Here is a 15397-nt window from a genome sequence, read left to right as displayed (position 1 = left end):
GCTACACACACAAATACCTTCTGATTAGCACTCTTAAATATCAACAGCTGGCCAAGGAAAGCAAAGTCCATAATATTGCAGGCTGACACAGAAAAGAAAGGGAGAGAGTGAGTGAGTTGTGGAGAAGATAAGAATTAAGTTTAAAAAGAAGAAAGAACAAAGAAACTCAGGAAAAACAGACAAAGAGGCAGATAAAACTTAAATAATAATAATACCCCATGGATGATACTGCATCCATGAAACAAGAACAGGAGGATTCTCTTTAAAAGAAAAAAAGAGGGAACTGACAGAAAAAAGAACACAGTTAGCAACAATATGATTCTCTTTATTTCATCTTAGCTGGAACATAATAGCTGATGTAATAGCTGAAGCTGGAGCTGCCATTTTACATGCAAGATAGAAACCAGCTGAGGATCCGAGAGCAAGATAAGAAGAGCCAGAGTCTTTAATGACCGCTGAGCTGCCACTGCAGCCCTGGAGTGCTCCCTAACTGTGAGAGGTTCAAAACAAAAGCAAAAACGAAAAACGCCTATCTGATGTGATACGCTACTTGGGGCTTTTCTGCCACTTGTACTTTAACCATATACTAACACAGTACGTGCTACGCAGTAAGTTTCCTCCCAACCCTGCAACCTGAAACAAAGAAAATTATGTCCCAAGCATATAATCATGTTGTTTCTATCCGCTGTGCTTAGGTCTATCTTACGTTAGCCAAGAAAGCTGGATGCTAACACTTCGGGTTTCGGCATCACAATCTAATCACATCTACCACGTGCAATACAGTGTAGTGCTGAAGGACCCGTGGCAGAGTCACAGGTGCCCACGGCACACTGCACCCATTGTGTTCGGGTGTTGCAGCGTCACTCCGCTAAGGCTGACCTTCAATTTCCCTTCAGTGTGACTTTCTTCTTTTAAATTCATACTGGATGACGGATGGCTAACATAATAAATATGTGATCTGTCTACACCGTTCCCCCAGGAAGAATATGCCTTTTTTAAAATAAGGCACTGTCACACACCTGGAGCCCAAACCTAGCTCTTAACTCTTTTGTCCATGGTGAACATTGCAGCTTTTAAATGTTTTTACGTTACCATAAACTATTAAAATATGCTATTCAATCATACACAGACACACACACACACACGTCACTTTCATGCAAAACTAGAAATCCTAGAGACAGTATTATGATCAAGAACATAGAATAAAACACAGATCAGTAGGAGTTTGCTTAGCTGCAGATATCCCCTACACCGTGAATTATAATTATTCCAACATTGTCTAAAACTTTCACGTTAAGTAAAGATTTCACAAAATGCTAAAGTAAAAATGTTATGGTAGACAAAGAGGAATATACCTCTGGAATAATTTTCTTAGGAAGTCTGGCACACCTAATCAAACCGCTAATAAATCCTTCCTATCCCTACCTCCCTTGTTCCCAGGGTTCTGGCTTTTCCATTGATGACTGACTGGGTGGTACATGTGGCTAGGACCTGAGGGAATGATGGCAGGCACTTTCATACAGAATAAGTATAAGAAAAGGGAAATGAAAGACACGCCGAACCTCAAAGGTAACATAAGACAACAGTCCACCTATTTCTGCCTTTCAGAATCAACTTATCTGCTAAATTCTTGTCATCTTTGTAACTGAGCACTTTGATATGAGCTCAGGACTTTAAAACACACCTTATCAACCTCCCTCCCAGGTATGATCAATCAAAAGTAAACAACCCTACTTCTATATTATTATAGTGCTAAAAGAATGAGCTCTCCTCAAGGCGCCTGGGTGGCTCAGTCGGTTAAGTGTCGGACTCTTGGTTTCTGCTCAGGTCATGACCTCACAGTTTCGTGGGTTCAAGCCCTGAATCAGGCTCTGCGCTGGCAGTGAGGAGCCTACTTGAGATTCTCTCTCTCTCTCTGTCTCTGTCTCTGCCCCTCCCCTGCTCATGCTGTCTCTCTCTCTCTCTCAAAATAAATATATAAACTTAAAAAAAAATTAAAAAGAAAAAAACAATGAGCCCTCTTCATTAATGAAAGCATGGAACCCTATAATTTGTTTTTGCTCATAACAAGAATAACCAGTTTGCCAGAAAACTCCTCCACCCTAAAAAGTCACAGTACTTATTGTTTACAGATAAAGAAATTAAAAGATGACAAAATACTAATCTTGAATTCTAGATAGCTTCATATTTGCATTGAAATTTCCATCTTAATATTCTTGGCACTTATTGTCTATACTTTTTAAAAAGATGTAAATACTAGGAAGACAGATGGTATCTACTGGGGAAAAAAACTGACACTCTTCTTAGTTGTATAATGTGCTCAGGTGAGGGTGATAAATATTGTTTACACTGAAAGGCTTAATGACCACTTCCACACCACCCCCCACCACAAAAAATTAACACAAAGTGACACAGCTTAAAATGCGTAGTGGGGGAGGGGCACCTGGGTGGCTCAGTCAGTTGAGCTACGGACTTCAGCTCAGGTCATCATTTCACAGTTGGTGAGTTGAAACCCCACACAGGGCTCTGTGCTGTCAGTGCAGGGCCCACTTCAGATCCTCTGTCCCCTTCTCTCTCTGCTCCTCCCCTGCTCTCTGTCTCTCAAAAAAAAAAACAATCAAAAAAATAAATAAATAAGGGCACCTGGGTGGCTCAGTTGGTTAAGCATCCAACTTTGGCTCAGGTCATGATCTTGCGGTTCGTGGATTCCAGACTCATATCCGGCTGTGTGCTGACAGCTCAGAGCCTGGAGCCTGCTTCGGATTCTGTGCCTCCCTCTCTCTTTGGCCCTCCCCCGCTCGTGCTCTGTCTGTCTGTCTGTCTCTCTCTCAAAAATAAACATTAGAAAACAAATTAAAAAGATAAGTTAAAAAATAAAAATTAAAAATAAAAAAATTTACACTGGGAGAGATCATTTTTAAGGAGCAAATCCCACTGACCTGTCCTCTAGCAAATGAAACCAAATAAACTGCCAAATCAATGCTCAGTACTCAGTAAACCTGATGCTCCCATGAATGCCACAACTATTCCATCAGACACTGACCTGTCCAGGTTCTATGCAACCTTCACCACAGTTCCTGAGACTAGTGCTTCCCTCTACCTATTTCCTAAACTGATCTGTAGGTGCTATTTCTTAATTTGGGGCTTTCCTCAATGGGAAGAAGTCAATTTGGGAAATTCCCTCATATCACACAATGATTTACCTCTTTATGCTACATGCACCTAAAGAGGATAGGAGTTACTGATAGACCCCAAAGTTCAAAAAACTTGCCATGAGGCGAATGAAATTAAGGCAGGCCCCTTAGCCAAAGTTCACTGCCTTTACATTATGGTACACTATCAAACGATTTGTATGTTAATTATTAACTACTTAATATGTCAGCATGTACAACTTAAAAGGCATAGTTTCTATTCTAATATTCCTCCCTAAAAAATGAAGAATATGAGAGGTATATTTGTAAAACAAAACCCAGATGAAAAAATGAATATTGTTAAATCAACAGGAGATGGATATTTTAGCAAAGCCTCTTATCTAATATTCTAAATTTCGCTGAAATGCACAAGTATAAATCAGAATATGTAACTGTTTCTCGTGGCAGAAAACGAAAAAACTCACCTTTTCAATATTTATCTGGTGTTTTCTTAGCCTCTCCAGGTCTGTTGGGATTACTATCTTAATGAATTTCTGGATAGCTGGTTCAAGACGGCGTAATTTCACTTTTTCTTCATCTTCAGACATTCTAGAAAAATGTTATGTCACTTCTGCTTGCAGCAACTGTCTTCCCCACTCACATGGAAAAACCTAAAAGGCAAATATTTAAGAATGTTTTTAATCGGTTTCTATTATTTTCAAAAGCCAACAACTAGGTAATTTTATGATTTATTCTAAATATATATTCAACTTAGTTCTGAACTTGAATGACTTGTTTTTTCTTGAAGAAATCTTTTATTTTAGGGGCACCTGGGTAGCTCAGTTGGTTCAGCGACCAACTCTTGATTTCAATTCAAGTCATAATGTCACAGTTGGTGAGATCAAGCCCCGCACTGGGCTGTGCGCTGACAGCATAGAGCCTGCTTGGGATTCTTGCTCTGCGTCTCTCTCTGCCCCTCCCCTGCTCATGCTCTCTTTCTCTCTCTTCAAAATAAATAAACTTAAAAAAATTTTTATTTTGAAACTCTTTTCTCTCCACAAAAGTAATGTATATTCACTTTAAGAGAATACGAAAAAGAAAAAAGAAAATACAAAAAAGAGAATAAAGTAAAATCAATCAGGGGCGCCTGGGTGGCTCAGTTAAGCATCCGACTTTAGCTCAGGTCATGATCTTGCAGTTCATGGGTTCAAGCCCGCGGCGGGCTCTGTGCTGACAACTCAGAGCCTGGAGCCTGCCTCAGGTTCTGTGTCTCCCTCTCTCTGCCCTTCCCCTGCTCATGCTCTGTCTCTCAAAAATACATAAAGATTTTTTAAAAATTTTAAATAAAATAAAATCAATCATCTCCTCACCCACAGTTAACTAAGCTTTCCATTTTCTTTCTCCCGTTCTTTCCATTTTTTTATTTTTTAATGTTTTCATTTATTTTTGAGACAGAGAGACAGAGCATGAGCAGGGGAGGGGCAGAGAGAGAGGGAGACACAGAATCTGAAGCAGGCTCCAGGCTCCGAGCTGTCAGCACAGAGCCCAACGTGGGGCTCAAACTCACGGAGCGTGAGATTGTGACCTGAGCCGAGATCGGACGCTGAACCGACCGAGCCACCCAGGTGCCCCTCTTTCCATTTTGATGTCTGGTTTTTTCCATATAAGAATGTATATGCTTAAATACCTTTTTTTAAAAAAAGCTATGAATTTATTGCCAAGTTTTCATTTCCCAGTATATCTTGCACAAGACTAACCTTTTTAAAAAAAGATGTCAAATGGCAAAATTCGAAAAAAATTCATAACATTTCTGCTTGTATCAAACTTCATTTCTTTTTTTAAAAAAATGTTTGTTTATTTACTTATTCTAAGAGAGAGAGTGGGGCCAAAATCAAGAGTCATGACCTAGGCCAAAATCAAGAGTCAGCCTTAACCAACTGAGCCACCCAGGGGCCCCCAAACTCCATTTCTAACCTCATCATAATGTAACTATGTAACTACAGACTTTAAATATAACATCATATGCAACTCTTTTTTCATTGAAATCCTTTAAACTGCCTCTTCCCTTTCTTACAATGTAGACAATGATGAGCATTGTCTACAACCAATACAAATAACCAGTAACAGAGGTGGAATAAGAAAGAATTCCTGAGAGTACTATCAAATGTTCTTTCTAATTCACCAGTAGTCTTCTACCAGTGTTGCAGAATGTCACAGGGTATACTTTTGGCCCCAGGATAGGTGAGGGCAGAGGCTGGCAAGTGAGCAGGCTCCAGGATCCCATGCCTGCTTCAACTGGAGAAAATTTACTTATATATATTTCATAAATTTGAGCTAATTAGATTTTACATCAGTAAAGGACTCCACAGCTTAACTAAACTTGAGAACCACTGTTGTGCAACCTTGCTTTCATGCTGTCTCATTAGCCCACAACCTCTCCTAAATTTAAAAAAATTTTAAGCTATGTTAATCCCAATGGGTTAAGGTGTCTTAAACCAGGGTCCATTATGGACAGAGGTTTCCAAATATACTTTATGGAGTCCCTGAATCTTTATGAATAATTATTAATGTATTTTTTACTTATTTCAGAGGACAGAGTCCATTGTTTTATGATATTAAAAAAAAAAGAGATCACTCCAGAAGCATTAAGAACTATAAATAATGTTGTTTCTCTCCTTTCCTTCACAGTTGAAAATCCTGAAGTGTTGGTTATATAGACTATCTCATCGACTTAGTAACTTGGTTTTTATGTCTAAGCTTGAAAGCAAAAAAAGGAAAATCTCCACACATCAAAAATAAAGAGAGTTCAACAGCTACAGCAGTTAAGTAGGAAATGGAGATATACGGATAAGTTCATTGCCAAAAGAGTCCACAGAGCCAACAGGAAAATTCATAGCTAAGGGACTAGACATAATAATCTAAAAAGGAAATTAAAGGGCATCTGGGTGGCTCAGTCAGTTAAGTAGCCCACTCCTGATTTCAGCTCAGGTGATGATCTCACAGTTCAACAGTTTGAACCCCACATCGGGCTCTGCACTCACTGCACAAAGCCTGCTTCGGATACTCTGTCTCCCTCTATCTGTCCTGCCCCCCGTCTCTTGCTCTTTCTCAAAATAAACATTACATTTTTTTAAAGAAAATTAAAATAGGTACAGTTAAAAATATTCAAAGATACAAAGGAAGGAATAAAATATTTTTACAAGTTAGGTAATACTATGAGATATCAGGCTAACCTGAAAAACCAAGTACAAATTTGAAAAATAAAAACCTAAAATTAGGTTAAATAGTAAACTATGTAGCTGAAGAGAGAATTATTGATTGGAAGATATCAGAGGAATAAAGAGATGGAAAACATAAAAGATAAAATGAGAAGCTCAGTAACAAATAGGAGTCCCATAAAGGAAAAATAAAGAAAGTGGTGAAAATATTATTCAAAGCGAATATGCTGAAAGAAAACAAAAAGAGAGAATATGTTGAGAATTAAGATGCAAGACCTCAAACTGAGAATGTACATAAGCCCCAAGAAGCATAAATTAAACAAAAAAAAAAAAATTTGCCCCTTCCTCACTCACTCACTCTCTCAAAATAAAAAGAAATTTTTTTTTTAAAAAAAGAACTACTAAAAGGCACACTTTAATAATAAATCCAAAGGAGATGAATGGTGAGGAGCTATGATTATAATAAAGTATACTGTTACTGGGTGGATAAATGAATGAATGAAAGAAAAAAGGGTTTATTTTGAATAATAAAAATCTTTGCATGTAAATTATTATTTTTCTATAATGCATCTTTTATAGAAGCATAGTGTTAATTCCATAGATGCTCCATAATTTAATCATCTGTTGCTGGCTATTTAGGTTGTTCCAATTTTCCACTATTGTAAACTACACTACAGCATAAGTACCCTTCTTACACATAAATCCATACTACCATCTATGATGGTTCTTCAAAATAACTAGAAATAGAATATGTGCACAAATTTTTTTTAAGTTTTGATACCACATGTCCCAAAGGTTGTGCCTATTTACATTCCCATTAGCAACATATCAAAATGCCCATTTATCCATATTCCCACCAATACATGGTATGGTTCTCCTTAGACATTAAAAAATGGTAGGATTCATTTATTAGCCATTTGCACTCTTATGAATTGCCTACTAGTGCTATGTATCTATTTTACTACAGGGGATGTCTTTTTCTTATTATATTTAACATATAATAGACTCATAAATTATCAATTATTTGTCTCACAATGTTCCCAGTTTATCACATTGCTTGTGTTTTTTTCTACCATGCAGATTATATATTATAGGAAGAAATCTTTACATCTACCACCATTCCTATTTTCTTACCATACCTGATACTCAATATATGCTGATGGAATAAAATATTTTTTCACGTCTCTTCTTCACCATTTCTAGTTCCATCACTCCAACAATGCAATATGCATAGCACCTTACAAGTGTCTTAATTGGCCTGCCTTTAGACTCTTTCCCCTCTTCCAGGTTTTTCCTCAGACTACCACCAATTAATAGAACTCAAACACCAACTGCAACATGCTACTTCTCTGAACAAAAACTTCCAAGAGTTCCCTATTATTTGAACAAAAAAATACAATGTTCATAAGTAGATAAACCCAATCTAAGTATTATCACCCAACCTCTACTTTTGGCATTGCAGTGATGCTCCCTCTGTCTAGATGTTCTTTTATATTCCACCTGCCTCTAAAATTTATGTATCATTTGATACACAACTCTAATGTTTCTGCTTTCCCTTCCACTAACCAGCTTATGGTGTACATAACAACCCTAATTATTAAATATTTGACTTGTTTGCACTGTTCCCCGATGCTATGATCATTTTTTTTTCAGTTCCCAAAGTGATATTTCCAGGTTAGAGTTGTGCATGATTCTACCCTCAGCTTTCTGTGTCCAAGGAAAATCTGGTGCCTCATTAAAGCCATCTATCAGGGAAGACATTCTGCCCCAAGAACCTCCCAAAAGACTTTTCTAACTCTTGGTCTCCCTCTGGCCAGTCTTTTTTTCCTTCTCGCCACCATTTCCATTTTTATAAAATTATAATAAAATTCTTATATAACACTAAAATGAGAATACAGTATAAACTTGGTTTGCAAGCATAATGCATTCCAGAAACATGCTTGGAGTCCAAAGCACTCCTATCAAAGCAAATTTCAAGAAACATTGGCTCAGTTGTGATCATGTGACATTCGGCACCATGTAGAAGTACTACTCCTATGGCAAAACACCAATCATTTATCAAGTCAACATCTGTTAGAAATGTTTGCTCATCTTGCAGAACACTCGCAGACCAAGTTACTTGCAATCCAAGGTTTTACTGTATAACATTCAAATAATTGCATAAATCATGATGTTATTAAAACAGAAAGTTGTCCAGCAGTGGCTCCAATCATAAAATAGCTCAAATAATCTTTGTAAGCTGTTAAAGGAAGGTCTTCATCCAATATACAAAATGTGGGTTTATTTATTTTTTATTTTTATTTTATCTCTACGCTCAATGTGGGGCTCAAACTCACAACCCCAAGATCAAGAGTCACAGGCTCTACCAACTAAGCCAGCCAGGTACCCCCAAAATGTGGTTTTAAAATATAATTGAATAATAGGTAAAAGTGTATTTCAGCATTTCTTGATGATCTCACAGTTCATGAGTTCAAGTCCCATATCTGGCTCTCTGCTGTCAGCACAGAGCCCACTTGGCATCCTCGGTACCTCCCTTCTCCCTGCCCCTCCCCGGCTTGCTCTCTCTCTCTCTCAAAAGTAAACACGCGGGATGTTTGGGTGGCTCAGTTAGTTGGGTGTCTGACTTTGGCTCAGGTCATGATCTTGCGGTTCTGTGGGTTCAGCCCCACATCAGGCTCTCTCCTGTCAACATGGAGCCCACTTCAGATCCTCTGTCTCCCTCTCTGCCCTTCCCTTGATCATACATGGCTCTCTCTCTCTCTCTCTCTCAAAAATAAACAAACAATAAACATTAAAAATACATTTAAAAAATTGGAACGTATTTCCAATATAATTAAGCCACAAAAATAAAAAATACATTTACATTAACATCACAACTGTGTAAAATATGCCTATAAAAGAGACAAAACACACAAAAATGCCTAACCTCCTAAACTTCTGTACAGTTGATTTCCTTGTAACATTTTTTTAAAAATGTAATGAAATATTTGGGGTGATAGAATTGTTCTGTATCATGAAGGTGGTGGTAGATATATAATTATATGCATTTGTCAAAGTTCACAGAACTATACACTACAAAGAATGAAACTTTGAAAATTAAAAAAAGAACACAAAATGTGGAGGAACACAAAATGGAACACATGCTATAAAAAAACAAAACTATTACCAACGAATAGCATAACCACACTGAAAGAATTGGGGGAAGAAAATAATCTAGGTAACTGGACAACAGTTTTTTTAAAGTTTTTATTTATTTAAGACAGAGAGAGAGAGAGAGAGAGAGAGAGAGAGAATCCCAAGCAGGCTCTGTGCTGCCAGTGCAGAGCCTTACGCAGTGCTCGATCCCACAAACCATGAGATCATGACCTGAGCAGAAATCAAGAGTCGGATGCTTAACCAACTGAGCTACCCAGCTGCCCATGGAAAAATATATTTTAAGAGGATACTAAAAGGCTGAAGACAAAAAGAACTACACACAACTATACTGTATGCTAATCAGTAAATTTGTTTTTTTATAGGAGTATGAGTAAGAAATCCTGAAAATCCTTGATGTGTATACTAGGACTGAACAAAGAAGAGAATATTTTGTAGAACATGAAAGACACATGTCTGTCAAAGAAAGAATAGGGGCGCCTGGGCAGCTCAGTTGGTTGAGCATCCGACTTCAGCTTAGGTCATGATCTCGCAGTTTGTGAGTTTGAGCCCCACGTCGGGCTCTGTGCTGACAGCTCAGAGCCTGGATCCTGCTTCCGATTCTGTGTCTCCCATTCTCTCTGCCCCTCCCCTGCTCATACTCTGTCTCTCTCTCTCTCAAAAATAAGTAAATATTTTTAAAAACGCTTTAAAAAAATCACAGTAATAATCAATGAAGGCAACTTCCATCAATGGATGGTAAAGTCAGCAAGTGAAAAGTCTGAGGAGAAACAAGATACCTGCATAGTTTAGAAACTCTCCCATTACAAGGGAAAAGTAGTAAATTTACATTAGAGAATCATAGCAGTCACCATCTTAACCAAGTGATCAATAATATCAAAAGCAGTGTCTCATAACATGAACCTCTCATATGAGGAACTGAGAAGGTACATCCACTTCCGCGGCATCAACAAAAAATGCACAGCTGTAATCTAATCATAAGAATATATCAGACAAAATTCAATTGAGGGACACTCTACAAAATAACTGACCAGGATTTTTCAAAAGTATCAAGATGGGGAAAAACAAGAAAAGACTAATGAGCCACTCCGATTAAAAGCAATGTGGATCCTGAGAAACTTAACAGAAACCCATGGGGGAGGGGAAGGGAAAAGAAAAAAAGGGGTTAGAGTGGGAGAGAGCCAAAGCATAAGAGACTCTTAAAAACTGAGAGTAAATTGAGGGTTGATGGGGGGGTGGGTGATGGGTATTGAGGAGGGCACCTTTTGGGATGAGCACTGGGTGTTGTATGGAAACCAATTTGACAATAAACTTCATATATTGAAAAAAAAAAAAATAAAAGCAATGTGGGATCTTATATTGGATCCCAGAACAGAAACAAAGTCCATTAGGATAAAAAAATTATGAAATCTGGAAAAAAAAAAAAGTGGTAGTTTGGTTAATAGAACTGTACTAATGATAACTTTTAAAATTTTGATTACTGTACTATAATTATATAAGGTGTTAACTTTTTTTAAAAAAAAGCTGTAAAGAACTTTTTTTTTTATTTAAAAAAAAAATTTTTTTTGAGAGAGCACAAGCGGGGTAGGTGCAGAGAGGTGGGGTGGGGGTAGAGGGACAAAGGATCCTAAGCTGGCTCTGTGCTAACAGCAGAGAGCCCCATGCGAGGGCTCGAACTCGCTAACCCTGAGACCACGACCTGAGGCTCAACTGACTGAGCCACCCAGGCGCCCTGAAAACTCTATTCTTTTGAAACTTCTCTGTAATTGTAAAATTATTTCAAAATAAATAGACTTTTTAAAAAATGTATTAACTGATGTTTCACATGGGCCAACTGACATTTATAAGTCAAGAGCTGCCCTAATACTCGTGGAGGCGGGGGTGCCAGGTGCTCTGCAACCGATCCTTGGGTGCTTACAACTATTACTACCTGCGTACCCTTAACACTCAGGTTTCCCGTGAGGAAAAAGTACTGGGAGGTTCACTAAATTACTTAAGAGGTTATTTAAAAGTGAAACAGCCCCAATTATCAAAAAAACTCCAAAACTGCCGGCAACCTTCCGCCCCCAAAAGCGATGATGAACACCGTCCTAGAGATCCCACAGGTCTTCCCACTGGTGGCCCCGAATGTTCTCAGGCACGTCCCCCCGAGACGGGGCACTGACTTGGGAAAGAAAAGTCATGGCCCCAAGTCCTCCCATATGGTCTCTTCTCTAAGCCCTCTGATTCTGAATTTATAAAGGAGGGAGTGAGATGCGGGACCTTCCAGAACCACCTTCCGATGTGGCTGACAGGAGGCTCCGATTTCTGGCTCCCCAGTCCTCCCCTCATTGCCCCCGAGCCTGGAGTCGCCTCTCGCTCGCTGTGTCGCCCCCGGCACCCCTGGGCCACAAACACCAGACGCCGCCACCTGGGAACGGATGCACGAGCGGTCTCGGGACCAAGGCGCCGGCGACCCTGCGACCCTGACGACCTAGGGCCCACACTGCGTCACGGGCAGATCAGGCGCAGGAAACTTTCCCACCCCGCGACCCCGGGAGGCCGCCAAGCTCGCCCTGTCGGCCGCCTCCCAACACCCGCTTCGAAGAGAGCTTCCAAAAACGAAACCGCCACTTCGTGGAGCCAGGAGGACCCCCAAAGCGCTCGCACTCCGGACCTGATGCCGGGCTTCCCACCCGGCGCCTCTCGCGCGCGCGCGGGTTCAGCGCCCAGCCGGTCAGGGCCTGACGCCCCCGAAGCAGCCTCCCGCAAACCCCTTACCTCCCGCCGGGGCGCTCGAGGCCGGTTGGTGTGCACGGCGCAGGCGCGGACGCGACGGGGCGGGGCGGGGCGTCGTGATGGGCTGGCTGGGCTGGGCCACGCCCCCTCCCGGCCCTTTTGGGCGCAGTGGGGCGTGGCAAGGTCTCTGTAGCTGCTCCCAGCCGCAGGAATGATTTAAAAGAGTGGTCTTGGTTTACATTGGGGGTTGTAACATTGGAGCCGATACGAAAGAGACCCACAGTCGTTTTTTTAGGTCTGTTTGTTGTGTTATCAGTACGAGATAATTCATACCTTCTACATTTTGCAAAGTTTTTCCGTCCATTTTCCTGTTTTAACACGGATTTTGGTGGGCTAGCCGTGTGTTCTAAGCTTTTTACACATGTAGAAACTGAAGCTCCTCCGAAAGGTTGTGCCTTCTCCCACTCATCCCCAAAACCCCTGTGAGGTGGACAGGACACGGTCTTAAAAAAACTGTAACAGGCACAGAAATTGAAGCTCAGACAAGTTGTGATTCCCTTCCCCCCCAAAGCTGGTGGCGATCCTTATCCCAATTTCACAGATATGACGCTGAGGTTAAAGAGTTTTGAGTGACTCAATTCCAGTTCAGCCAGTTAGTGGCAGAGCTGGGACGCCCAACTTCGTTTCCCAATTACCCTCTCAAGCTCTTCCAGTTACCAGCTGCTACCAATGACCACGCAGACGGCTGGCTTTGAAGCCTGTCCGGGTCACATGCTCTGACTTCCAGACCCCGCCTCTTTTATGTGTTTGTGAGTGTTCAGATGACTTGTTTAGAATGTATCCGCTGATAATTTCCTTAGAAGACATAAAGGATGTTCAAGCCACAGCTCAGGAAACTCAGGTCTTACCGTCTTCCAGAGGAGTGGGTGTAGAGGTAGAATTTGTAGACAAAGGAAGATTAGGGGCCAGTGAGAAAGCCTTGAATTAAACTAGAACAAAAAAAAAAAAATCTAAGCAATTTAGAGATTTTTGTGGGTATAATGAATTCTGATGTTTGTTTGCTTTACTCTAGGAATGAAAGGCTTATAAAATTTTAATTCTAAGGAGAAATATTAAAGTATTAAGCAATGCCATGGGAAAATGTTTTTCCAGCAAGGGTCAATTAAACAAGATCTTTTGAAGTAAACGTCGTTCAAAACAAAATGAGTCCTGAAAACCAACCTCAACCAGGGTAGGGAGATGTGGCATTCAAGGATTCTATATTTGAAATTTATGGGTTATTTTATGTATGTTTGCTAGAACATAGGTGTGTCAAGGTAGCAGGATAAAGCTTTTTAATCTAACAGCTTGTTAGTTTGATTTATAATCTCTAAAAATTTAAACATACAGTGTGTGGAATTCTTTGTGTTCATTTAAAAGACTAAGAAAGTAATATATATTCACGATATGAACTAAGAAATCATTTTTTTAGTATCATAGAGCAAGTATATGGAGAACCTGAGAATCAGATTTAGGGCAACAATACAGACTTCTGAGGTTATCTTCCCAGCCCAGTCCTTTTCTGGGAACTGCCTCTCCACCCCACCCCCACAGATCTACAAGCTGTCACTTACAAGCCTCTGGTAGCCATTTTGTACAAGCCTGAACCCATGCCCCTGACCATAGTGAATTGTTCTAGGAGCAGACATCTGACTCAAGCTGGAGCAGTAAGATACCTTTCCCAGGAATTTGGGTTTGGGACTAGGATTCTAGCCTCAGTCTGACTGGTTTCTAGAAAGGAGAAGATGCTCACAGCAGAGCTCCTGGTGGCTGTGTTTTTCACTCTATAGACTGGTGAATCAGAGGAAGCCATGATGCTCTTAGATACCATTTGTAATTGTGGAGAAATGAGTATAGGTATGTCCTAGTCGTGGTGTTAAAAAAAAAAAAAGTTTTTTTGTTTTTTGGTTTTTCTTTTTGTTTGTTTTTTCTCAAACCATGAATTATTGAAACATCTATTGCAGTTTTGAATGCGTTCTATTTCTTTGTGCATTCTACATTCCAATATCATTTATGATACCAATGTCATTTGGAACTGAGACAAAGAAAGTTTAAAAATAAAATAATAGTAGTTACCTTTGGGATGGCATTAACTGGGAGAGGGCATAAAGTAGCTTTCTGAAGTACTGGAAATGTTCTATATATTGACACGGTGTGATTACATATGTGAAAATTCATCAAGCTGTACATCTAAGATCTATGTACTTTATGTAAGTTATCCCATAGTAAAAAAGGAAAATAAAGAGCTAGCAAGTCTTGATATAAAACAAACAAAACCTCTTAGTAAACAAGGAAATCTATACCTTCTTAATATTATTTCTATTACCTCTCTGAGATAGTGGTGAATTAGCAACAGTAATCTCTACCCTTGTTAAAGCCCTTCATCCCTTTGAAAATAAAATAAAAAGCCATGAAAAAGATAGAGAGGGGAGGGAGGTGAAAGTGTCTAGATGTACAAAAAAGAAACAGAGTTTGGAGCACTTTCAAATCCCTCGTTCCAGGTGACTTTACTTGCTGTTTTACTGTCACCTGCCACTCCTGCCCCGCCCCCCCCCCCACCATCACCAGTCTGTTCGCTAGTCTATAATGTGTATTATAGTTATGGAAACCTTGTATCAAACCAAAAGGAGTAAACTCTGCAGGCAAACAGTAACTCTGGAATTCCCTCATCAACTATTCATCATTTAGAAATTTGATAATCATTTTACATGTAGAATATCTTAAATGCCCAGACATCTGCCTAGAAACTTCCCTACCCCACTTTTTGTTCTTTTAAAATTACCTTAATTATTCTCAAAACTTGATGTGCCCAAGAATTATTGCATAAGGTAGTATTCATAAAACCACGCTTAATGGACCTTGTGGGCAATTTAAACAATTTTCAAGGGTAATTTTGACTCTAATTTTTGCTTTATTCACTGACTTTCATTCTTCATAGCCATACCCCTCTCTATCCAACTCACTCACCCTCCAAAGATGCAAATTTACATTTGCAATGAAAACTCAGTAAACATACTTAGCATTAGAATCATATTAAATGTTATTTAAACTTCAGTAATTTGCAAGGCACCTTGAATTTTATGGTACCTTAATTATTATCATGAATGTCAGTTAATATCACACGGTAGATACGCAGAC

General features: G+C 39.6%; 1 protein-coding gene across 2 annotated transcripts in view; it reads right to left on the bottom strand.

The window, feature by feature from the left end:
* The window catches only part of STX17 (syntaxin 17), a 74464-nt gene extending 62155 nt beyond the window's left edge, over nucleotides 1-12309 (bottom strand). For both annotated transcript variants that reach the window (XR_006210654.1, XM_042964757.1), the window contains exons 1-2: nucleotides 12263-12309; nucleotides 3617-3802 (exon numbers count right to left, since the gene is read on the bottom strand). Coding sequence is in view for 1 of the 2 variants with exons in the window: in XM_042964757.1 (XP_042820691.1) it covers nucleotides 3617-3739 (123 nt within the window). In the remaining variant the exon portion in view is untranslated. The remainder of the gene's footprint in view (nucleotides 1-3616; nucleotides 3803-12262) is intronic.
* Between the last annotated feature and the right edge of the window lie 3088 nt (nucleotides 12310-15397).

Source organism: Panthera tigris, chromosome D4 (assembly GCF_018350195.1).
Source record: "Panthera tigris isolate Pti1 chromosome D4, P.tigris_Pti1_mat1.1, whole genome shotgun sequence".
Lineage (NCBI taxonomy): Eukaryota > Metazoa > Chordata > Mammalia > Carnivora > Felidae > Panthera > Panthera tigris.
This window is presented reverse-complemented; position numbering and strand designations above follow the sequence as displayed.